Here is a 27421-nt window from a genome sequence, read left to right on the forward strand (position 1 = left end):
TATTTGCTTATCTTGGAGCTTTTTTAGGTAATTTCAGCCCATTTCTTTTTATTGTTGTTCACCCAGAGAGTAAATCATCCATCTACGGATGGGAAGGGGAAGAGCAGCAAGCCAGTAAATATTTCAATTCCTTCATTAGACTGGGGGAAACTAAGGCTACCCCAGAAGAAGGGCTGGTTGAACTGCTCTGATCTTGGCATGTCCTGTTGAGTGTATAGACTGATGGTGATACTATAACTGCCCTGCCAAGAGGGGAGAGTCTCCTCTCTTTTCAGGAGAGCAAAACTAGAAGTACACAAGATCACAATTCCAAAATTGCATTTTTCCCACCTCACAGGGTACCAGGCTAGTGGAGGGGATGCAGATTGTAGCTCCCCATGCCAGCTGAGGGGAATCTGACTGTAAACAACCTTGACCGGTGTTTTGAAAAATTGCCTCATGGGAGGTTCTTACTAAAATACAAATGAAGAGGCTCATTCCTCAAGATTCAACCTGACTCAACAGAAAGAAGCAGCCAGGAGATAATGCAACTCAGCAGTAGGTTGGTTACATGAAACCAGTGTAGGACGTCAAGAGCCATATGTCTCCTATTAAAATGTGCAATTCCATTCTGGGCAGAAGCTGCACCATGCAACAAAGTGCTTAATTAGCTCCATCACTAGTGTGCCAACTGAGCACAAATAGGACACGCTAACGGATTATCTTTTTTTCCATGCAGTCTGAGGTGGCATATGCTTTTCTCAGTTACCCATAGATTTCTGTGTATGAGTAAATCAGTGGGGCTGAAGCTGAATTTTCATTTAAGAGAATTAGCTATCACGATCTAAGCAAGGATTTCCACTACAGAAAATAGTATCAGAAAAGTGTAAACATAATTAACTCATTTGCAGCCTCTGATGCTAGAAGTGCTGATAATGCACTGAATCATAGACATTAATTTGAATGAGAGTCACTATTTTTTTCCATCTAGAATATTCGACCAGTATGTAGTTTTGGACCACCATGATACCTAAACTGAAATTATCCTTCACAGCCCACAAAGGTCTGCAATTGTATCTACAAAAGAGAGATCTGGCTCCTTATTGTTCTGACATAGATGTAAATGAACTCTTATGGGTCATAAAATCATAGAATATACTGAGATGGAAGGAACCCATCAGGATCATCAAGTCCAACTCCTGGCCCTGGGCAGGACACCCCAAGTATCACACCATGTGCCCGAGAGTATTGTCCAAATGCTTCTGGAACTCTGTCAGATTTGGTGCTGTGGCCACTTCCCTGGGGAGCCTGTTCCAGTGCCCAACCACCCTCTGGGGGAAGAACTTTTTCCATATATCCAACTTAAGCCTCCCTTCACTCAGCTTCATGTCTTTTCCTCATGTTCTGTTACTGGTCACGAGAGTGAAGAGATCAGTACCTGCCCTCTGCTTCCCCTCGTGAAGTGGTTTAAGGTTACAATGAGGTCTCCCCTCAGTCTCTTCTTCTCCAGACTGAAGAGACCAAGTGACCTCAACCTCTCCCCATACAGCTTCTGCTCCTTCACCATCCTCATGGTCCTCCTTTGGACGCTCTCTAATAGTTTAATATTTTTCTTATACTGTGTCACCCAGAACTGCCCCCAGCACTCGAGGAGAGGCTGCCCCAGTGCAAAGCGGAGCAGGACAATCCCTCCCTTGCCCGGCTGGTGATGCTGTGCCTGATGCCCCCCAGGACACGCTTGGCCCTCCTGGCTGCCAGGGCACTGCTGGCTCATGTTCAACCTGCCATGGACCAGGACCCCCAGGTCCCTTTCCATGGCACTGCTCTCCAGCCTCTCATTCCCCAGTCTGTGCACACAACCAGGGTTGCCCCACCATGGGTGCAGAATGCAGCACTTGTCCTTGTCAAAATTCATATGGTTGGTGACTGCCCAGACCTCTGAATTGTCAAGGTCTCTCTGCAGGGCCTCTGTCCTCAAGGGAGTCAACAGCTCCTCCCAATTTAGTGTCATCAGCAAACTTACTTGGTATTCCTTTGAGTTGGGTGTCCAATCCATCATGAACATCCCCTCAGCCACTATGTGGTTTGCTGGGAGAGATGACTAAACAAGAGCTGGAAATTCAGACCAGAACCAACTCTGTGCACCACTTCAGAGGAAAGGATGCTCTTCCCTGCTATTTTCTATTTTAGGACCAGCAGCACAGCCAGTGCTTGGGAAGGTCCAGAGCACTGCTGAAGGAGCCACAAACATAAACTCTGGGCAGTCTCTTTGCAGTGACCATCAAGAACTTTCTCTGGAGCTTCTGCTTCCAATTAACTTTTCCCTCTTTCTTAAACTCTTAAAGAAATGCTGTGTATACCACAAATGTCCAATCTCCCTTTATCTTCCTTGGTGGAAAAACAAGCAAGTGAAAGATTAATATTGATCGTCATACATCATCATGACAGCAATGTGGCTGTGTAATCAAGTACAGTTAAACATGAAACATCACAATCTCCTCAAGATATTTGAACTGCACAGACTGCTGCACCATATATGCAGTTCACAAATTCCAAATGGATCACTAATGACTCTAACTCAACAGGTGCATTTCAAAAAGTAAAACAATAAACATTTATTGTACTCTAGAAATATTTATTAGAAGATCTGATATCTTACTCTAAAATAAGAAGCGACTGTCTGTGTTTTCATGCTGGTTGTCTCTCTTGGATGATGTCCAGTATCTCCTGCTTCATTCTATAAAGATGAAGAAAAAAAACTACACTTTTGATCTCTAGTTACCCTGTAGTGCCCTTTCCAATGCCCCAAGAAAGCACCCCTCAGAGAAGATAAATAATTTAATAAGTATTCTAAACAGCACAAATTACACCATGATCACTAGCACAAATCAATTACACTAATACTTTGCTACACAAACATTCACACACACAAAAGGCACAAGTTGATAACAGAGAATCTAATAACTGCCACAAATAACCGGACGATGTCTGAGGTCCTGTCTATTATTTCATCATCACTCCTAATTTGCTAGTTCTCTAAGGAATGTAGCTATACTCCACACCAATATTTAAATTTCTCTTTTTGCTACAACACAGCTAGGAAATTGTATTTTTTTTTCCCCCTGAAGTTGTTATAGAACTATAGCCAGAAAGAAGGGAAATGTTAGTTTTTTACCTCACGGAAGGAATATGAATTGCACAACACAAAGATATCCAGCTAAACAGAAAAGAAAATAGGAGAGGGAGAAAAACCAAGGAAGGGGTTACTTGCTTACTTTCAACACCAAAACAACTACTGCCTTTCTAGTTTAAATTAGGCTTCAATGCAGAATCACAAAATCAGTTTTCTTACCTTTGTATGACTGATTGATTTTTGGGAGGTCCACATTTGGTAACTGATTGTAGTTTTGCTTTTGGTGTGTGCCAGGTTACCTATGGGAAGATGAAAGAAAGCAACCTACCAAAGTGCTTACATCTCATCTAAACTAAAAACGATGCTGAAACACCTTATTCATGCCCCAGTGCAACCATATGATTATAAAGGTGATTGACTTTTTTCAGAGCATGTCCTTGTTTCCCCTTTAACCCTTGGGATGGAATGAGCTCTGAAGAAGTTGCATGAACACGGAACAGGATGATTTTTTCTCCTTCAGCTCATATGTCATCTACTAGATAAAAAAATAAACTGACTGCTGTAGAAGGTAAGAAAGATACATCTTAGAGCATCCATGTGGTTTTACCCTAAGAATGTTATTGTACTATTCTAGTTCTAGTGCTACATATTAGTTTAAAAAAAAAGGGCTAGCACCCTTGTCTGGCCCTGAGGAAAAGTGACATGGCATGACTAAAGATTATACACCTAAACTCTAGACTCCACTACTCTTTCAACCCCCTGGTAAAAATAAGGTTGTCTCTTTCCACAGAGCTTTCTGGAAACCATCACTGGCCTGTCCTTTCTCTGAAGTGTGGCTGGGTACTCCTGGGAGGCTACTAGCTGACTGGTAGCTACTAGGGACAAAAACTGTCCCAGGGAGGCATTCTAGCCATTAATCAGAATGAGCAGTCCTGTGGGAGTGTGTCAGCTACTGTTCACTGGCTCTTGGTTTACTAGCACAGACAAAGTCTTAAGGCTCTAACTTTGGAATTCTAAATCAAGCAATACCTTCATTATGATGACTTTGAAGGACTAGGCGTGTTGGCACGCTTTACACAGACACTGGTCTTTTCAAGGAATAATGAAAACTCTGCTGAGCTTTCCATCATGTCTCTCTGTCTTGATAAACCCTAACCATTGCTGCATGCTGCCACTGCTTCAGCTAATAAGATAATGCCTCTGGGATCTCCCTCTCCACTGGGAGAGTCTGTATCTCTGTGCGCAGCTACTATCAGGAAGAGGTGGGCAAGAGCTGGAATAACAGCTGCAAATATGTGTCATGGTAACGCATCAGGTATCGTGTGATGATATCAAGGGCTAAACCTCCCTGGGGTTCAGCTGAATATCGCAGGTGGGAAGAAAAAAGAGAGCATTACTCACAGCTAACTTTAGCTATCTGAAAGTGAGGCGTCTAGAGGATCCCTGCTGTACTCAGTGGAGAGACACACCTCCAGAGGAGGTTTTCCCATCCCAAGAGAAACACCTGAGACAGGCAAGATGGGTTGGACTTTGGGTAAACCTCTACAATTACTCTGATTCTAGATTAATAACATAGATCAGATACCTAACTTTTAGCTGGCTGTGGCTGGATGGTTTGGGTCAGTTTTGAAAGGCTACATGCAGCATTTCACAATATTTAACAAGAAGACTAAAACAGCCTTCAGAGTTATCTTGCAAAACATTAAGACTTGGGATCAGTTTTTGGAACCATTTGGACGCTTACTTTGACTCTTTGGAAATTATAGTTTAGTATATTAGCAGATATCAACGAGTCAAAAAGTTCAGGCAAGGACATTGAGCTCTGTGCTTTCCCAGGAACACTCACTTAAAATTTCAAGACCGAATTTTGCATTCTATTAGCAATGCTCCCTTTGTAAAGAACCGAAGTCTTGCCAAAGCCTCAGCTTACTGAGCTAACTCAGTAAGTTATGATAACATTTTCATTTCCATCAGGCTCTTCCAATTTAGCTTTTCTGTTCTTCTAGAAATACGTCTCCTGTGTAGTTACACAAGAAAGTACTGTATGGCATCAATGCCATCACACAGGGAGTACTACAACACAATAACAAACTGGTTGCAAGGAGACTTACCCATCATCCTGAAGTGGAAGGTAGGACATTTTGCAAGGACATAGTTCAAATAAGGTGCAATTTAGGAGTAACTTCCATGGAGCCAGTTTTATTCCTTCACCTCAACTTCTGAATTCCTTGAGGAAGAGCTTACTACTAGGACCCCATCATTTACCTTTTGTAAAGGACTCTTAAGACTGAGGAAATAGAGGAGTGTCTTCTCACTCTTTGCAGCAGATGTTAGGAGCCCCAACCTTTGTTCTCTACCACTTAGAGATAAATTGCACTCAGGCAATTTATATATGCCCTGTCCAAAACAGGCCAGTGACTTACCTGACCCTTCCTGTTCAGTCCTCAACTCAAGAGATGAACTACACTCCCTGTCTTGATCCCCTACCCTGAAGAGAGGGGCCTGAAAGAAGTCTCTACCACTTCCTTGGCACTTGACCAAACCCGGCAGCTTGAGATGGCTGGGGCTCCATTCAGTATAGATTCTATGGTTGGAAAGTTAAGCCACAAAATGTATAATGTCATCAATTAATGCTCATATGAAACCTAGCAGTGGTCATCATGATGGCTAAAGAAAGCTAAGAAGATCACCACAACAGCAATACCTGTTTTTGTGAGAGGATGGGTTACCAGCTGTCGCGTCAGGTTGTTTTCAGATGATCGCAGTAGCAGCACAATATCAGCTGGCAGAGTATCTCTATTTTTGGCTAGGAATCCACTTGCATTATATAGAACCTGTTTAAAAATTACATTTATATGTCTTCTTGGGTTTTGAAAAGTAATTGTAAATTCAGGCTTTCTGGAATAGGGCTTTTGATGTATCAAGATACACAAATAGTTTTTCAGCCATCAGGCTCACTCTTGCTTACAGTCTTTCTTTTGATCACTGGAAGTTCTAACTTTTCAATACTGAGATATGATGAAGATCACTGAAAGCAAATCCATCATTCCAAAGTAGCTTGAGGCATTCATTTTTCTAATGCAGATATGTTAATAGCGGTTTTAATTTGTGTGGATTTATCACTAGGACAAGTGTATTGTGGTCCTTGTTTACACCAGTACATATGTAAATGCACAATTACAATGCACTTGATTTCAACCACATCTCATAGGATTATCCACATGACTGTACAATCTTTCTGTGTTATTCATATTGTGCTGTACTGGACCCAGGACTTAACACTCTTCCTAGAGATCTCTGTATTAATTGTAGAGGAAGTTTGTAGAATCACAAACTACACATTGGCAACTGAAATCTCTCTAAGAATGGTGTACGTAACTCAAAATGTAACTTCAGGGTTCTATCTCAGTGGTAATCTAAGGGATTCAAAAGAAAACTTGACCTGTCAAGAAGGGTAGAAGATACTGGGATGCTTAATTTAGAAAAATCCATCACAAAGTAACTCTGCAGCAGTCTTAAATGATGAAAAAGACTTGTAAAGGAAGAGGAAATAATTTTTTTTTCCAGTTCCACAGTAAACTGGACTAGGGGTAATTAATTTACATGACAGCAATGGAGGCATAAGTTAGACAGCAGAAGAAACTTCCTAATGAAAGAGCTTGTTGAACACTGATGGGGCACTGGTGTAATCCCCATATTCAGTGGCTGGTAACAGGAATCGTACAGGGAGACCTGGCTTTCCACGCCTTGCAGTGAGTTATGCTAGGCTGGTGAAATGCAACTCAGCTGGAGATGAGGTTCAGAGGAGTTACAAGAGGCTCTTTGTTGCTGGCTGTCTTACTTAAGGGGTAAGTTATCTTCCATCAGCTGATGGGCAGTATTTGTCTCCAGCACTGCAAAGACCCAACATGGTTTCCTATGAGAGACATCAGTGCTCACTCTTGTACTCTTTAAAAGAGCTCAGAAGGAGGTGGGAGGTCCTGCTTTCCCAAGGCAAGGTTCAGGTGGCCAGTGTCGTCTTGCTGCAGTGTAAGAGCAGCTCCTCCTGTGTTTGCATGGCACGTGCAGCAAGTCACTTTGTACAGGAAGGCAGGATGCTGCTCATTGAATGAAGCAGGAAGCAGGGGCTGCACTCTCTGTCTGGATGATGACAAAGTAAAGAACTAAGTAAGGCCGATGGGGTGTAGGAGGTAGTAGAAAGAATGGAGCTGGGTCCTGGTTAGAAACAGTGGGAACAAGCATGGTGTAGGACTTTGAGGAACTAAGGGGAAGAGCACTGAGTTGCATTACACACCAGTTATGTTTTGGGTCTTCTATAATACAGTCAGTTCATTTACCTGGTGACATTTAAGAAAAATATACTACTGCTATTGATTTTTTTTTTTTTTAATGAGGGATAATAGCTTCTTAATTTAGTTCTGATGTGTAAGACCTTGCCAACATACCCATGTCTGGACTGAATAGATAATTGCTGAGAACCAACCCAGGTGACCTCTTCTACTTCCTTCCAACCCTACCATTCCCCAACTAACATCATCAGGTGTCTTACCTTTCCTGCATAATGATAAATTCCAAAGGTTAGATCTACTCTTTTGGGTCTCCAAAAGTATTTTGACTTCAAATTATCTTCAAATTTTTCTGAAAGGAAACACACAGCTTATTTTACCAGAGTTACTGTACAATCATTCTCTTCTGAAGCTGTATCCCTCCAAGGATATTGCCTGACTTCTCAGCCAATGCAGAGGCACAGAACAGACACTGAGGCTTTCAAGGACAGAGAAACCATAATGGTCTTGTAACAAAAGACTCTGGATAAAGAATATGGGAGCTCTTGGACAAGTTACTTACTTTGTATCAATTTTTTTAATGTGTGACCTCAGAAAATCATAAAATCATAATCAGTAAGGTGGGAAAAGAAGTATAAGATCATTGAGTCCAACCTTTAAGCCAGCACCACTGTGTTCACCACTAAGCCAGGTGACACATCCACATGAGTTTTGAACACTTCCAGGGCTTGCCTTTCCAAGATTTAGATCTAAATATATGAAACAATGTAGTAATCTTTCCTAAGGATTCCTTGAGGAATTGTGAGAAAACATTTACTGATTGATTGAGGGCTTCAGTACTGTAGAGTTCTAACCTCATAAAAAGTATGAGGCTAGAAAAACAACAGACTCATAGAATTGATTTAGCATAGGCATTGTTACAGGATGTTATTAAGTTTTGTAATTGGGTGTTGGTAAAAACTCTAATCTGACACTTTGCACATTCAAAAATGAGTTAAACAAGGATTTATCTGCACAGAAATACCACTGACATAACTAAGTCACCGGTAACTGCAACTACTCAATAGCACTGAAATAGCCAGGATCTGAACTACAATGAATTTAGGTTTTTTAATTTTAATTTGTGAATAGAAAACTCAGGAAGCATAATTTGCTGAAAGGCACTGAAGCATGTATGCAGTCATTACTCTTAAAAAGTATTAAGCTTTTTGCTCAGATACTGCTCATCAAAAATCTCAGAGCTGAACATGACTCAACTTTGCAGTGTTCTTGGTCTATGAACCTAGAGTTTTAACTCAGTTTGATCTTTACTTTTCAAGCTCTGCAGCAAAAAATTCCTGAAGGCCAGAGAACTTGAAACCTGGATCAGCAGTTTAGGTTCATTTGTACTCCTGATGTTTCTCTATGAACTTCAAGCATTCCTGCATGCATGTCTCCCTCAAACACACTGTGATACTGAAATGGGGAGTCACTAAAAATAACTAGCATGTAGTCCAAGCTGTATATGCCAAACAAAAATCTAACAGAAGACAAGTTGCAAAACTGTGAAATGAACCATATACTTACCTACAAGTGTCTGATCTGTTGCTTGTGGGAATCGACTTTCCTCATCCAGCAGAGACAATAAACCCATTGGTTTCTGCAGGAACATATCTAGGAGGGGCCTGTTGTCCTCGTATTCTATAACTCTTGCATCAACACCTTCGTAAAGGTATTCATTCTGCAGCAAGAAACAGAAGGCATGCTCTGTGCATACAGAACCACTTCAGAAAATAAGTCTCAAACTGTCAATTGTAGCAAATTAAAACGACACTGAGAAAGTATGCCTCAGGGCTAAAGACATTAAGGTTTTGCAGAAACAAGTGTCAGATGGGATTTTGGTTTTGAATATGTAAATTCAATACTCCTATGGCATATTTGGTAAAGTAAGATACTTTACAGGAATAGCAAGAACTAAAGAAACAGTCAAAGAAGATAAAGTATAGTGTTTGCAAATAGAGATCTCAGGGCCTATTTATTTCCTTGGTCTGAAAGGTAGAAGATTTCTTAACCATTTAGAGCTATATTTACATTCCCAATTCATTGCTCAGATCTAAGTGATGGCTAAGATTTACAAAAGTGACTATAGGTTACAGTGGCTTTGTTTGATCCCTCCTCAAACATCTGGAAAAATTCTTATGTGGAGAAGAAAGATGCACATACTTTCTAAAAATTAAAGAATTGTGTACATACTTCCTAGGAATTAAATAAATTGCCTCAGAATTGCCTCTAACACATTTCACTCATTTTAAAGAACTGGGGAAAGGTATTCCCCAAGATCTAAAAACAACAGAAAAGCTGGTGGGGTGGACTTTTTGGGTTTGCTTTTTTTGTTTGGTTTGGTCTGGCTGGTTTTCTCCTGAAGACTGCAAATATCTCTGGATTCCTCCCAGACTAAGAAAAAGCAAATAACAAATGTGTCCACACAGTGTGTTGCGATGGTTTTATCTTGAATATAATTTAGATTATAGCTGGAGAACACAAGAATGACCTTCCTTAATCCTTTAGCAAGGCAGAGGACAGCTGTAGATTGACCAAGGGAAAGTTGCTCTAGGGACTTCCACCCCCCATTATTTTTGCTTGCATTAGGTAAAGCAGTAGCAGTTATCTACCACACAGTGATCCTGTTTGTGCCAGGGCTGTCTTCAGTCCTGTGCAGGCTGTACTGTGAAACACAGAGTTAAGCCTTTTGATCTACTTTAAAAATCATCCCTCGACCAAAGGATGGGACTTTATAAGTGTTGTATTCATGTATGGTGTTAACATCACAATTTTGCTATCCTGAATTCATTGTGGGAAGAGTGTCACAAAAATGAATGATGGCTAATATTAATGAGTTCAAAGACCTCTAACCTTGGAAGACCTCTCCTTTTGTGTCATTCACTTGCATCTGAGTGAGTGAAGAAGGCAATACATTGAGCATTTAAAAAAGAAGTTCACTTTCATATACAACAGAATAGCACCTGTTTCATTCCTCTTAATCTCAGAGAAACAGCAAAAGGCATAAAATCAATAAAACTGGTCTAAAAATACAGGCATAAATAAAGATCTACTGATCTATTTGAAAGAGGACACGAAATATATACCTAAACCCTTCCGGAATCCAGATTGATCTAATTTCCCAGGACACTCTTCACTCTTAAGGATAGGTTATAATTCAGTTTATATGCCATACAAGGGTGTAATCAGTAAGAATCTCTCCTACAGCCCCGTAAGGGCTCCTCATTTGAGAAGCTTAACATTAACCTCATTCATGCCTCCCCTGAAGCAGTGGACAGGAGGAGTTTTGCTTTTTATTTTAATCAATGACCTGAGTAGCAGGACAAGACAGGAGAGTAATAAATGTATTGCTGATATAGGCAAGAAGTTAATTATATACCTGTAGGAGGTGGTAGCAGAAAGGGTATGAATCTGTGTTATCTCCCAAAGATAACATGGGAGCGGCGGCACCTAAACTGAGGGCTACAGCTGCACTGACACACAGACGTGCATGGAACCAGCTGTTACTTCCTAGAATTATCTAGAGTACCCTTATCAAGGGGGCAAAGGGAAGAGATTCCTCAGGATGAATCTATCAGTGGAAAGTGTTTCTGTGACACTTGGGCATCCTCAAACAAGCTCTCACAACCCACCTATCTAGTGATAAACTTTTCCTAACTTCAAATGCTTGTGAGAGAGGCTGGTTTAGAGAGCTGATAAAGTGTTCTCCTCAAAAAAGAAAGGAACTCTTAGTAGCTGTACTACTATACTGTAACAGCAACATTTGCTCCCCTCCCTGCCCAGCCAGCATGCAGGGCCTGACCTCCAAGCCTGCAGTGTATGTGACCTTTTTTGTGTCTTTTGTGTCTCGACAGTTGAATGAGTGTCAGCACTGACAGTTCGGGTAATGCTGCCATCTGCCCAGCAGGATATGAAGGAGTTCACTCCATCACTTCCCATGGGCTCCTGAAGGACAGCTGATAACCAAGCCAGGCACTAGTGTGACAGATGACTCACAAATGATACTGTACTACATTTACTTATGCAATGCTGGTTTCAACCACATCATTAGGATACAAGCAGCAAATATAAAAGCTTTAACGATGGACATCATAAAACTGTAATGAAATAGGTCTTATTTGAATTAATAAGATGAATCAGCTACAGGATTTTGTAATCCCCCGTGATGTTTTGTGACAAGAAAGCTCCGCAAACTAGCTACTTCTTGAAATTCTAAAGCATAATCCATTAGAAAGTATTCCTGTGGATGGCATGTCAAAAGGAATAATTGAGTTACACTATTAATTGGGCTCCCATCTCATCTTACTATTGCATGGTATAATTTCTATGATCAAAACTAGGTAACATTAGCTTGCACCACCTGTTTCAGTGGTAACAAAAGAATTATTAAATGCATTAGGAAATGGTCTTCGCGTTTAATAAAGTAATGCCATTTTGCTGAGAACATGTTACGATGACACTTTGGTTCAAATGCAGACACCAGAGACTTATCCAGAACCAACCTTTTCCAGCTGAAACTAGAAGATTAAATTGTCATGAGAATGTAAAATAAACATTGCATACATTTAATGCAAAAAGTATCATCCTTTCAAATGACAGCAAACTTGCTACTTTCCAAAATGCTTTAGCTATCTGCCATTACACCTTTTACTTTTTATGGGGGAATGACAAATAAGAAAGGAAGGGGAAGGCTGTCTTGCTGGACAATGTCACCTGCAGATCTTGGAACTAACAGAAATTAACTTACATCAGTACCTAATATGTAAGGGAAACAACCTGAAGGACAGCACTGAAGGTCCAAAAGTTCTGCTTTGCTTTATATTAACCAAAAAAACCCCTTGTGCCAGCAAGACTAAAAGCAGTGACTAAGTTGAGAGGCCAGATTCTCTCCCCAGTCAGTAGAGATAGGGACATATCTATTTGTCTCCATTGGCTACTGGGAATCTGCACTGTCTTAAACTATATACCCACTTCAGTCTTTCTGTTAAATTAGGGAAAGGAGATTGCCTTAAAGCCTAAAAGCCTTTATTATTAAATGCACAAATTAAGTCAACAATAAAGAATAAATTCCCTTAATTCTGACTTGAGTTCTCCACGTTGGCACACAGACACTCCACTCTAGCTGACACCCTGAGCCTCAGGTTGTGATAGTATCACTGTTCCTTCCTTTGACCCTATCACTACTGAGGCCTTATTTGTGTAGGCCACACTTCCAAGGAAAGCAAAACTGTGAACACTTTTCAGATTCAGATAGAGAAAAGAGACCACTGACAATGCTGAAACCATGTCAGCTCAGGCTAATGGAAAGTCAACACAAAGGTCTTGGTGACTGCTGGCACCAGCCTTCTTGTAAACATAACTTCTGTCTTTTAGAGTTAGACACAAACCCCTGCATATAAAGTCATTTGTAAAGTCAGGCAGATACATCAGCAAAGGGCAGAGATCATCCTAATGTTTGTTTTTTGCATCAGTGATACTTTTTATTTTAATTTACAATTAAAGTATATTACAGGTGTCAACACAGGAGAGTTCTTACGGTGAACAGAAAAGATTCTGACGCCCCCTGCTTGCTCAAAGGCTGTTTTTGTGATGTACAACTGGACAACCATGTAATAAATAAGTGAAAAGTGATGTCTTATAATGACTATCAATCATACCACAAATCATTCTGTGCCATTGGGTTATAATGCAGAATAACACATTTCTCATTTCCCGTCTCTGAAAGGGGGAGATTTACACCCACACGTACATGAACTACATAGCTCATTCTGCACCGCTGTAGTAATATCTTTGGAGACTGCTACAAGATAATATAACAAAGTTTGATATAATCTGATGTAGTGGTTTAATGTAAATTAAGGTAGACGGTTGGTATTACAGGCTGGATGTGGACACTTGTAATAGAAATATTAGGACTGGTATAAATGAAATATGAATGGGAATTTGCGATTAAGCACCAGAAGAAAGAGTCTTAAAAGAATAGCCATGTGATAGCCTGTGATTTGAATGAAGAACATTTGTTCGTAACAATAAAACTGGGGGAAGAGTTGCTTACATCAAGAACAGAAGGCCTTCACTTACATAAAAACACAGTGCAGAGAGTTAGTGAGGGGAACACCCTCTAAATCCGACAGTGGAGCAAGACTGTGAGGTCGTAGCACATCATACACAATTTTCCTATGAGCCCACCAAGGAAATGGACTGCAGGCATAAAGATATATATATTCCAAACAAGGAAAGCCAGATAATGACCTTGCCTAAAGAGTATGGACACTGAAGTAAATAAGGGTTTGAGGCAAAGAATGATTGCTAAAGGCTGTAAAAGATATGTCCAAAAACTATTTCAGCAAGAAGAACCTAACAGACATGATGAAGACTTGCCAGCTGGTGTCCATTATTCTATATGTCACTCACAAATTATGTTGGCCAGGCCACTTGAACACACACACACACACAGACACAGACACACAGACACAGACACACAGACACACACACACTGTGGTGCATTCTATGTGTGAGTCAATGAAGTCTAGGAGAGAATGAATGGAAATGGGTACAACTGACAGAGATTCTGTAAATAAAGATCACCTTCCCCTTCCATAGGGTCTGTAGCTGTTGTACTAATTTCCTACAGGGAGAAACGGACAAACTATATATTGTCAAAATAAGAAGTTAATTTTTCCCCTCATCTGCTCAGTAGCAGAATAACCACCCTGCAGAATAACACTGCAGCAAGGCACATGCAAGAGGGCAAACTGTTCCTACTACACAGTGACACCACAAACCTCTGCATTAATACAGGTCTGGCCAAAAAGTTCTGTACTGGGATACCTAGAAACAAGTAAAAGCAGATTACACTGAACTTGACTCCAATCAAAAAAGAGAAGGAACATTAAGACAGTATTAGGGTGTACAGGAATAGGGCTAGGAAAGCCAAGGCAGGTCCATCAGCAGCAAAAGGCAGCTAGGGAGAATGTAGTCCTGCTGCTGAACAAGTTTGTGGATGACATGGAAAAGGCTGAGATATTCAATGCCTTCTTTGCATAGATCTTGACTGATAACCCCAGGTCCCTGAGACCAAGGGGAAAAAGTCTGGAGCAAGGAAGACTTAAACTTAGCATAGGAGGATCAAGTTAGGGAACATTTAAGCAAAGTGGACATATGCAAGTCCATGGGACCTGGACAGTGCCTGGGTTTGACAGGAATAAACATTGCTGCTGCAGTCTGTGCTATTTCCATCTTCCAATTGTTAGAAACAGCAATAGCCAAGTGCCCTTCTTTAGTGAACCTGTGTACTTTGGAAAGAAGATGCCTAAGTAATTACAGCAGATCAAGTTAAATTTTCTCTGACTTTTAGATGATATTAAAACCAAGGAAATACTTGTGTCAATAATCTTGCACATAAATCTAGAAAAACAGCTACAAGATACAAGACTGCAAGACAACATTTCCTGAAATAATTGGAAAGCGGATAAAACATTGATCCATTAAAAAAAATTGCCATATTACACATAGATACATACACCTCTAGACTGACACATGCATGTACATGCATGTACACACCTGCATACATGGACACATTCCAAACTCATATCTGTCTCATCCTTAAAACAAACAGTGATTAACACTGACAAAATACTGTTTCTACTAACAATTAAAATTAGCATTCAGGAGAATTTTCATCCATGTATCATAAACACCAATAATTTCAGTAAAACAGCAGAAGTATAATTTCACCTACAGTTTGAATTCTGACTGTTCTGCCATACAGAATTCTGAAATATTTCAGTTTTCAGCAAGATCAATTTTTTTTCCCTGAACATGCTATTTCTTCAAATAACAATATTGAACAATGATTTAAAGGTGGTTAGTTTAAGTCTCCTGGAATTATTTACAAAGTTGAGATTATATTCTTTGAGGTTTTTCCCTCTCCTCTTCAATTTAATAAATTTTTATATTTACAATGCTATTCCTTTTCTCTGCTTTACAATAAATTATTTATTTAGCTGAGATGATCTAGTTTCTCAATAAGAACAAAATAATTATGAGATTTGCAGTTTTTAAAAATGGAATTTCAGTGTTCATTAAGCTTATTAGTAAACTATTATGAACACTGCACTTTCAAAGTTTTGTTACCACTAATTTACATTTTAACTAGAGAATCATACATTACAACACTCATTATTCCCCAAGAAAACAATATTGCATTTGCATCAATCAGATTATCACAGTGCTGCTTAGCTACTGTAAATTTCAAATTTAATGCATTTTATGTTGGCATTTTACTTGCAAATAGCAAACACTGCTTCACAGAATACATACTTAAAAACCATTTGTTATAATCTGCTATTTACAACCTATTACGGAGAAGGAACAACACAGTTTCCTGAGACAAGAAACATTACATATGTTCAGTAATACTAAAGCTTTATCAAAATAATCAACACATACCTGTTCCCAGGCAAAGACATGTTGATTGAAGTAGAACTGAATTTGTTCATTGGCAATGTTGATACACAGTTGTTCAAAAGAATTTTTTTTGAAATTCTCAAAGCCAAAGATGTCAAGAATTCCAATGTTCAAGCCATCATCATTTTCACTGCAAAGATGAAATATACTTTCCATTTTTGTATCTATTTTACATTAATTACCTTCATTACTATTTCACAAAAGGAAATCATGGGCCAAATACGAACACCAGTGACACAGGGTAAGTTTGGCTGAACCAGATATCTCCTAAAATGACAATAATTGTTTGTTTGAAATACAATAAATGCAGATCAATTCAAAGATTACTGAATATGCAGAACAGATGCACTGAATCACACAACAACCAAGTCAATTGATAAGTGAATAGAGGATTTATAATTTTATTTTTACACTAATATTTGTTAGTAATTATTCTAAAAAGCCGACTACAGTGCAGAAAGAACACACATTTCTTTTTGTTTCTCTTGCAATAACACAGGCTTTACTCACCAACATCGTGAAATTAAAGACTGTTGTCATTAAGTATTATTTCTTCATATTAGTTACTCATAACAATTAAAATTGCTTAGTTTAACATTAAAGTAAAAAGAATGACTAGCTAGACATTTTATGCAGCTAAATAACTACTTTATGAACTAGGATGTGGTATGCATTGAAATTACCAATTAAATTCCAGAGAAGCACTGGAAAAACTTTGGCTTGATATTTTAGGTAGGACTTACTGAAGATATGTGATCACTTCTGCAACTGGAAAAAAGCTCTAATATTTATTTGCTGAAGCAAAAAATTAAGAGGATATAATTTTATAATAAACTGAGGCTGACATTAGTGTCTTTCTAGGCAAGTAAAATATAAATGACATTCTTTCTATAAAACCTCTTTGGGCGGCTATCTGTAACTATTTTTTAAATAAAGATTTAGGAAATCAGAAATTAAGAATCAGCCTCAAGACACTTATGAATAGTACTTAAACCTCTTTGTGAAGTCCGTCTCAAAAAAGGAAGCATTTCATTGTGGAGGGATCTGAAATCGGTGACTATTTCATCTGTATCAAAATTACATTTTTGATGAATAGACTGCTAAAATTAACTCTCCCATTCATTTTTCAGAGCTAATTACACAAAAATAGTAAATGCAAATTATTTTACTACCACAAGATCAAGCAAAAGTTGTTTGGGTTTTTTTTTACAGTGAACATTTCAGGTTGGATTTTCTCCCTCCTCACCAGCATAGTAAGTAAATATTCAGTTTGAGAAGGGCTCTGTAACAGACAAGTGAGGGCACACAGGCTAGAAGTGCTGCCCCATCTATCACGGATTTTATCCTATCACTTACTGATTAAAATTCTGTTTGTTGTCGCTCTGCTGTAACCAAATATTGAAAGTTTAGATGAATTTTAGGACTGCAACCTTGGCTCTCCTCTGATGTTTATGAAGAAAAAAATCCAAGAAATACAGATTTGAAAACCAAAGCTATTTATTATTGATACGGTGTTTAAAATGTCACCTTTTAAGTGTTAAGTGGACAATACCTTCAGTAAATGTGTTTGAAAACTATTCCCACACATACATGAAACCATGCTCATAACAACAGTGACAAAAGAAACAGCATCAGTGTAAATAAGAGCAGAATTTGACCTATGCAATCAACATGATGAATATCAAAAGTTTACTCTGAAAAAAATACAAAATAAAAAGTAGCTAATATGTAATTTAGAAAGGGTTAAATGAGTAAAGATCAACAGGAAAACACCAGATGCTTTTGCCAACCATACCTACTGTATTTTCGTTATATATTATGAATAGGACAAAACATTTTTGACATGGTGGTACCATAAACAAAAAGGTAGCAGAGAAAAAGAACTTAACTACACTAAAGGCTCTAGTGTAGACAATATTATTCCCAGAAAAAAATCTCTCTTTATTCTGCAAAATCTTCTTTTACCTTAAATGTTTGTCAGGTTTGAGTAGAGTGTTGATGCGATTGACTATCCAGCTGAAGAGGCGCCCATACAGTGCTTTGGCCATGGCATCTCTGACATCAGTGGCTTTTTCCACAGTGTTGGGACGAATAATTGTTTCTCCTCGAGTCACGACACAGTGAGAGGTGAGGGCCTCTTGCAGTTCATCTGCCTGAATACACAGCAGGGATGCGCCTAGGAAGGAATGGCACAGGCGTACCTCAGAGACAGATTTTGGAAGGTAAAACAGGCATTTTTGCAATCAAAGGTGCAAGTGCAATGTATCATGAATAAGGGCCGAATCAAAGTCTTGAACTAGGACTAATGAGGAATTTTCACACCAAACAAGTGTTGTTATCTAATTTAGTCACCAACCTTCCTATCTTCCACAGCAGTCAATGAGTAAGTGATTCAAAGCAGAGGCTTTAGGTTCTAAATTCCTTTATCAAGGAGGCTTTTTCTCCAGTCAATGGAGAAATGCTAGGGAATCTAGGTGACTATGTAAGAAGCATCCAAGTTGTGAGGTGTGAATAACCCTCTCAGTTATAACCCACTCATAGAACCCACTGCTGTTCTCCTTTTGCTCCAAAAAAAGGGGTGCTTCTTTCCCAGTTCCACAATATTTTTCTGTGGCAAGAAAACATGTAAGAAGATAGCATGAAGACTTCATTATCTCCTCAGGTGTAATTACTGAGAAAGTGTAGAAAATTTTTTGAGAATCTTTGCCCCTTGGCCTCCTCCACCTCCCAGCAGCTTATAATGTAAGGCATCCCTTCCAAAGAACTAGTGAGCTGTATTTCAACAGGCACATGTGGGGAACAAGTAATGAGCAGCTGAGAAAGAAACTGGGAAAAAACTATTCAATGCATTAATGAGGTTCTCCATCAAATGTTGAAATAGCCTTGGAAAAATTCCAAAAATGTTTTCAGGCATCTGCAGTATTAGTCACGTTTCCTGTATGCCAGAGAACTGGTTAGTCAAATAAGATGCATAACACGGAAATTGTTTTCTTTTTTGCATTTGAATTCAGGTGGGCTTAGAATTCATCTACCTCCAATTTTTAATTATTCTTGCAAAATTTCCACGTGAATACAGTTTTCATTGATACCTCTCTTACAATAAAATAAATTTGCTATGAAAACACTGAAGAAAAACAATGTTAAATTAAGGAAAAAACACTTACAATTTTCAAGGGCTATTGGATTGGAAATGTTGCTCTTGTCAATCATATGTTCAGATACTACTGCAGAAAATTCAATGTTACCCACATTTAAAATGGCAGCCAGGACACTGTACACACTTCCAAGTTCCTGAAAAGTATATTAAAAAAATGCAATACTTAATAGCCAGGTAATTTGCCTCTGTGGTTTGTGCAATGGGCATGTGCGTGTGTGTTGTTTCCTGTCGCCTGCCACATGCCCACTACTTTTAGGAATGCAGTTGTCAGAAATTATTCCTATTCTGTACTTAGCAAAGTCTTTCAAGAGTAACACACTCAAAGAGGGCAAGACAAACCATATACTAACCTCTCTTCCATACTTGTTGACAGGACAGAATTGACACGAAGTAGGGAAAGCAAAAACAGTGGTGTGAATATCCTCTTACACAGAAAGAATTCAGAGGTTATTTATATCTACCCTTCACTGTGTCTACAGGTGCAAACATGTCTAAAACTTTAATACGCAGATCAACAAAAATATAAAAAAATCTGCATCTATGTTTCTTGCATCATGGAAACAAAGGTACTTCAAATAATAGGTTGTGGTGGTTTAGCAAAACTTGGTTTGTAGGGGCAGACAAGAAAAAAAGAGGAAAAACAACTGCTCAAAACTTCTGTGACTGGCACAGAGCCAATAGCTGATGGGCAGTTTGCCAGACCATGTGGACAAGCTGGAAACGCCTCTGTGATGACATATTTAAAAAAGAAGGGATGACGCAAAGCTCCTTTTTCTCCTGTTCCCCTTGGCGAAGGGGAGGGACCCCTGGGCGCTCTTGGCGCAGCAGCCAGGGCCAGGCCGCCCAGAGGAGCCACTCCAGAGCCACGAGCAGCCACGAGCAGCCACCTGGCTGGAAAATCATCCAGCTGAGGCTGGGACAGTGCGGCTGAGATTCTTCTGAAGCTGCCGTGGCCCAGGCGGTGCTGGCTGGCCCCCTGAGGCTGGTGGGGCTCGCACCAAACCAGGCAAAAACACCACACAGCCAGCAGCGAGAGACAGGGAGAGTCTTTCCCCAATGCAGAGCCCTGGCAAGATCAACTTCTCAGCTGCAACCTAAAGACACCAACTTTCTTCTAAGTCAGAGAAAAAGGAAAAGTGAGGTCACGTGAGGAAGGCCAACATGGCAGCACCAAGGTCGGTGGGGGAAGGGAGAGGGCGGAGGTGCTCCCAGCACTGGAGCTGAGATTCTCCTGCAAGCTGTGGTGAGGGTTATAATACACCTCTTAATAAAACCCTTTCTCTATAGCTCATGGAGTGCGTAGGGAGGTGCAGAGATCCATGCACAGCCCGTGAAGAGGAGTGCTCATGCTAGAGCGCACAAACGCTGAGAGGCTTTTAAAGATTGAAGAAGAGAGCCTTTGCTGGCAGGCTGGAACAGCTCATCCTTAAAAGACTAAACCCCATGAACTATTATGACCCACGCTGGCAGTTGTGGGAAGACTCCATGACCCGTGGGAAAGATTTCCACATGGCAGCAGATTCGGGCGGGCTGTTGCTTGTGAAGTTTGAAATCGCATTAGATAAGTTTGCAGAGAACTATCTCCCGCGGGAAGGATCCCACGGCACAGCAGAAGAAACTCTTTTCCTTAAACATAAAGAAAGACTCTTAAGAAATAAAATACTGACCAAACCCCCATGTTTGTTTCCTTGCACGGTTAGTGGAAAGAGGGAAGATTGGGGAAGAAAGGTGTTCTGAAAGTTTGCTTTGGTTTCTCATTACTCTTTTTACTTTTAATTCTGTTAGTAATAAATCTTATTCATACTGTTTAATTTTGGACCTGTTTTGCCTTGAAGTTTTTCTTTTTCCTCAATAATCCTTATTTCACCTCATGAAAATGAAGTTTTAAGTTCCCCTCTGCTGCTCAGCTACAGCAGAAGCAAATAAGTGAGTAGTTTTTTCATGGTGCTTGGCACTTAACCAGCATCAAACCACCACATAGGTCTATATCATCTCCCACCAATGTCATCAGAAAAAGTTTCACTGGGAGAAGAGTGAGGCCTCACATCTCTGATCTGGCAAAGCACTTTACCCTTCAAAATGTCAGTTAGGAACTCACCAAAGCATTTTAATATGGACTTTGCTTAAACAAATTTAGATTTCAAATTATTTAGGAGGTTCTGCGATGGTTTAGTTGATAAGGTGGTGTTAGGTCATAGGTTGGACCTGATAATCTCGAAGGTCTTTTCCAACCTCATTAATTCTGTGATTCTGTGAACAAGGACTCTGTCTTGAAAAGAGCTGTTACTACTCTGGACAGTGAAGTGATAGATATAGTAAATTACTTTTAAGTACCTATACATGAGAAAATAATTTGGAATTAGTAAAATAATGCTTTCATTGCAGGTTTGACTTAGATTTTACCTCCAAATTTTCATCTGAATGGTGAGTATTTATTGTTATACCTGATGATCTGATTATTTTTTATTCAGAAAATGCTAGGTGTACCTGTAAAGCAGACTAGGAGTCTGTGACACTGCATATTTTGAGGCATACAGTACTAGTGTGTTTTATAAACAGCAGGTTGAAAACCTTTGAAGTAGTTTTATAAGAAGCAGTTTCGCAAATCTGATTGTTATTTTATCATGATGAACTTTTTATAATTGCAAAGCATTTTATCTGTATTATTCAATAGTTTGCTGGTACCATGTCAGGCATCATTTACTCAGATAAAATCTCTAATTGCTCTAGAATACTTGAGCTTGTTTTCAACACTTTCAGAAGTTAATCTAGCAGTTAATAAACACTGATTCCAGTGACAGCAAGACAAACTGGATAAACTCACTCTAAAAAATTGTGCTGAGGATAATTGGCACACAGTTTACTTAGGATTAAGCAATTGTTTTCATTTTAAGCTTAGGGACACAGTAAAAATGCAAAGAAATGGATAGCTTAACTTCTGCCATCATGCTGTACAATATGTATAGCTGCTGACATTTTTCTGCCCTTTTCCAGTGTGTTTGAAATCTGGCTTGATCTGCCTCATACAGCATAATTATTGTTCCCCTCAGGCAGTCCTTTCTTATTAATTTTGCCATGCAGCCTGAAATAAACCAGTGTGATTTTAAGACAGGGAGTACTGACAGTAGTTCCTTTTGAAACCTGTCAGTCAGTTAAAAGCAAATTTCAGAGAAATAAAGCTTTGTTTAGGTCTCAGTTTTAACTGGAGTGGATATTTTTTTCTGTCCATGGCTTTCAGCTAATAAAACATTTAACATGCTTATATAGAAGTTCCTCTGTGCACTGGGATGAATGTCAAAGCTTAAGGCTGCCTTACTAAAAAGTGATCTTAGGAATGGAATTCAATGTCCTTTTCTCGCTGAAAAAAATTGTCTTCACACATGTATCTGATATCAGAAACTCCATGGGGGAAGAAGGCTGTTCCTTCACTCTTGCAAGCACAGCCTCAGACAGGCTAATTCACCCAGAGGAGGATGTAAGGCAGGCTAACATGGCTGGGGCTCAAAAGTAGCCACAAGCAGATTGCCCACGGCGCTCAGCCTGCTTCTGAAATTGCAGGGTTCTACAGGTAGGTAATTCTTCGCAGATTCAGCTCACGGTGGCTTGCTGAGTTAATCAAGTAAAGATCCATGCTAGAACTGCACAATGCAGCCAGTGACCTAGTTCTAACTGCATCTTCAATATGTATGGAAGGCCTCTTCTGGATGACCAGGATTATTGTGTCAACCCGTTCAAGTGAACAAAAGAACTGGAAACAAAAACAGACTTGCTGCTTTTCATGCTTTAAATTAGGACTTATCAAGGTCTCTAGTGCTGTGACAAAACTGCTGTCAGTGCTGAACCATGAATGTCCTTTCATGCTGCTTCTGGAAAGGTGAAAGCACAAGTGAGAGGATGCGATAGTACAAGTGTGATATTACTAAATGCAGTTGTGAATAACATGTAGAGAAGAAAGAGACTGTGAATGCCACTGCTACTACGACTTAATGAAAAGTGACTGGAGGAACAAAATAGGTGAATAAATCTGTTCTGCTAGCTATTTCAAATATTTACATTGAGGGAAGTCAGAAATAGTCAACTGAAGTGAGCAATTTTCTGTGAAAAGCTCCTTACCACATACAGTAATGGAGATGAGTTTTGTCACAGAAATTAAAACATTCATCCATTCTGCAGCACTAGTGCTCTATTTCACAGATACTATATGGATCATACCTCTACTATTTACATTGTTTATAAATAAAGTCAGAGATAAATGACACCTCTGTAAGGTAAAACTAGGCACAGGATGGGATTTCTTTCCTTTATAAATCCAGAATCCTTTTTTATTTTAATTCTACCAAAGACAGACTGAGGAGAGGGGTTTAATGGCCATCTGAGCAATGATATGAAATCATAAAGAAAGAACGGGTCCAGTTAAGGTTTAGTGATGAGATTCATCTCCAAAGGGATTTAAGAACTTCATTCAACTTTATCCCTGGAGTTGTGAAAATGTATTGAGTTCATCAATACTCAGTTCAACTCAATGAATTTTTAGAACTCTCACCATGGACTTCCTCTTAAAACTGAGATGAGGCTCATATTCACAGGCCTAGAATTATTGGCTAATAAACAGTTACAACATCATATTCTATGCATTAAATTTGATAAAATCTTCCCCTCCCCCCAATCACTCAGCTGTGCTGTGTTCACTCATTTTGAAGTCTTGTTGACTAATATCATTTTACTGGCTTATCCATGCCTTGAAACCTTAAAAATTTAAATAATACTATATAACAGTAAGTTGACCATGCAAGATCCCAAAACATAAGCACAATGCTGCTAAAGAAAGAAAATAACAAAGGAGATTTGAATGCTTTATGTAAGTTTTTCTTGATTAAGGTAGCTGGTAAAGTTCACAAAGGAAAAGGGTTATCAGCACTCACCTCCAGCGTAAAACCTATGACTTTGAAGCACTGTTCTATTAATTCAAACTGAGACTTATAAAAGCTATTGTTCATGAAATCTTGCACTATTCTGAAATGATCATTTTGCAGATATCTGAAAGAGTTGATGGATACAGAGTTAGAATGTAAACGAGGCTGACAATTCAACACCACATTTCTTAGTAATAAATTTATGCAAAAATAAACTACATTACCTGGGAGGTCTACAATCTGGCAATTTATAATGTGCCAGTTTTTTCTTTTCTGCGAGACCAGCATAAATATAATAAAAAATATGGAAATTTTTCTCTCCTCTGAAACAACAGAAACAACAAACTGATTTAGTAATATAACCATGCTACGTTTCTTGATGACACGCATACTATTACTAAATGTTATTTTAATAACATTTAATAACACTCACACAAACTGACAGAGGACTCTGAAAGAAGCTTCACTACAGAACTTCCTGTGAGCACCTTTTCATGCCATTGTATGTTTGTCCTCACACTGCCAGGGTGGCTGCTTGGTGCTAAAGCAGCTCAGTGCTTCTCTGCCTTTGATGCAGTTGGTAGATGCTGTGTGAGATCTTGCACATTGCTCACCCACCCACATTGAATGGGCTGCTTAACTCCAGTTATTTTAAAAAATCTTCTGACTGTGAGAGAGGTATACACTCCTGGTTTGCTGAATGCAGTATATCTACTGTGTCCTTTAGCCCTGAACCAAGAAGCAAACATTCAGCAAAAGGACCTTATCACTTGGCATGCTTTGCCTTGAAGCTAGATGCCCAAAACTAGGACAGGTTTATTACACATTTAAGGCTCCTGTGCTCCTTATGAGAAAGAACTGGATCCCTAGGTGAAAATTTACAACCATGACTGAGCCCTGAGATGCCCAAGTCAGTCACTACTGACTAGGAAAAAGGAATTGTGTTCAAACCCCTGCTTTGTGCATGAGCATCACTAGATCATAGAACCATAGAATGGCTTGGGTTGGGAGGGACTTTAAGGATCATCATTCATGGGCAGGGACACCTTCCACTAGACCAGGTTGCTGAGAGACACATCCAGCCTGGCTTGAACACTTCCAGGGATGGGGCATCCACAGTTCCCTGGGCAACTTGTTCCAGTGCCTCACCATCCTCATACTAAAGAATTTCTTTCTAATATCTAATCTAAACCTATTCTCTCTCAGTTTAAAGCCATTGTCCCTTGTCCTGTACTACATGTTCTTGCAAAAAGTCTCTCTCCATCTTTTTTGCAGGCTCTCTTTGGGTGGAAGGTAGCAATTAGGTCACCCTGAAGCTTTCTCTTCTCCAGACTGAACAATCCCAATTTTCTAAGCTGTTCCCCATAGGAGAGGTGCTCCATCCCTCTAATAATCTTGGTGGCCTTCTCTGGAATTTCTCCAACAGGTAGAATATATTTCCTGTAGTGAGGACCCCAGAGCTGGATGCAGAACCCCAGGTGGAGTCTCACCAGAGCCAGGTAGAGGGGCAGATTTCCCCCCTAGACCAGCTGTCCACCCTGATTTGGATGCAGCCCAGGACATGTTTGGCTTTCTGGGCTGGGAGTGCACATAGCTGGGTCATGACCAGCTTCTCATCCACCAGCATCCCCAAGTCTTTCTTGGCAGAGATCTTTGACCCATAACCCTCTATAAACTATTCCTACTATATGTTCCAAAATGGAAAACAAGCAAACAAACAAAGAAATAAGCTACAGTACCAGAGGAAATTCAGAGGAAGTAAATCCAATTTATACACTTAACACAATACTCCAAAATCCCACAAAGAAATGTATAACTGAACTATTAGAAAGTTTTTAATTCTTTGCACATTCTTATTTTATATATCACATGGGTATTTTTGTAAGATTTGTTTAAATAACCCAGGAGGCAATGAAAATCATCTGGAGTAGTTTTCAGCTAGCTTACAGATTTATGAGCTATTCATTATATTTTTTAAGAAAAAAATCCAGGTACCATATTCATCTTTGTGTTTTGAACCAAGGTGATTTCCTGCGTCATAGGCCTACTCTGTAACCCCCAAATTAGGTCAAACACAATTTTCATACTTACACTGCCTGGTGGACAACTCTGGATTTTTCAAGGAGGTACTCTGAAATCTGAGCTCCTACTACAGTGCCACCACAAGTGAATTTCATTTCCAAATATTTTCCAAATCTGCTTGAGTTATCATTGATGATAGTGCCAGCATTCCCAAACGCTTCTACAAGGTTGTTCACCTGGAGAATCTTCTCCTGCAGAGTCCTGTTATTAGCCTGCATGAAAAAGATATTGCTTCAAATTATCAGTAATTATTCAATTATTGTGAAGTGTGACATAATCAGGGCAGCCATTCCCATGGTAATTATATGGAGAGAAAGGCATATATATACATATACATACATATATATATACATAAAATGAAATCTGTCAGAATATAGCAATCTTCAGAACTAAGGCTGTCTGGAAGAGATAACACACATAATGATAACAACACTATCAATGAATTTCTGTGGTTTCTGTGGTTCTGTGGCTCTGAGATGGCCTATCTGCTTTTAGGATCCTTGTTAGCATCTGGTTACTCTCCACTGCACCCTAACAATCCATTAGTTTACTTTCATCTCATCTGGGACATGCAAAAAATGGCATTTTATTTAGATGGTTATGGTGGCCTCTTCTGAGACTGACTATGTCCCACTGACAGCAATCTGGTTGTGGAAGGATGAGAAGCTAGAAGAGGATTTTATTTAGTACTGTTTGGGTGACTTGAAGACATTCAGTTAAACAGGGAACTGACTAAGTCACAGCCCTCACTGCAGTGGGTACTTTTCCTTGTGGAAATCCCAGCATATTTTCAACTGACCCTAGTTCAGAAGGGAGGAAGGAGCAGATAGATGAGCATCATGTTCCAATGTTCTTTGGAAAATATGCAACAATCTCACCCCACAACCAATGCCCTGTCCATAGGTTCAGCCCTTTAGGCCCAAGCTAGCAAAGCCTTACAGAGACATCCCCTCTGCCACTTACCTTGCCCAGGACAGTGAGCTGCTGAACCAGCAGATGGGCACTTTGTGTCTTGCCAGCTCCACTTTCTCCAGAAATAACAATACACTGCAGAGAACAGAAAAAGACTCTGAGCTCCTCACACATCCCTCAGCCTGGCAGAGGATGTAATTAGACACCTCATCTATACCTGATCAGAGTTGTATGTCACCATGGACTGATAGCCTATGTCAGCAACAGCAAAAATGTGAGGAGGGTTGGCAGTCCGTTTGGCTCCAATGTACAGTTTGGAATGCTAAGTGTAAGAAAAACAAAAACATTACCACTGTCCTTTAAAAACTTTTCTAAATTGAAGTTTGGTTTTAGTTTTAGATTAGTGTACAGCATGCTGAGGTTTCCAGCACTGATGTTTTCTGAGGGAGCT

At 39.5% G+C, this 27421-nt stretch overlaps 1 protein-coding gene across 1 annotated transcript in view; it reads right to left on the bottom strand.

Moving 5' to 3' along the window:
* The window catches only part of LOC309580981 (myosin-IIIa-like), a gene marked incomplete at both ends in the record, with an annotated part of 58403 nt that overhangs the window by 26499 nt on the left and 4483 nt on the right, over positions 1-27421 (bottom strand). Inside the window, 9 exons of the mRNA XM_082295331.1 lie at positions 7662-7750; positions 8965-9118; positions 15889-16036; positions 17872-18082; positions 19071-19197; positions 23986-24100; positions 26068-26270; positions 27022-27105; positions 27188-27292. Coding sequence (XP_082151457.1) covers positions 7662-7750; positions 8965-9118; positions 15889-16036; positions 17872-18082; positions 19071-19197; positions 23986-24100; positions 26068-26270; positions 27022-27105; positions 27188-27292 — 1236 coding nt within the window. The remainder of the gene's footprint in view (positions 1-7661; positions 7751-8964; positions 9119-15888; positions 16037-17871; positions 18083-19070; positions 19198-23985; positions 24101-26067; positions 26271-27021; positions 27106-27187; positions 27293-27421) is intronic.

Source organism: Coloeus monedula (assembly GCF_965178545.1).
Source record: "Coloeus monedula genome assembly, chromosome: 1".
NCBI lineage: Eukaryota > Metazoa > Chordata > Aves > Passeriformes > Corvidae > Coloeus > Coloeus monedula.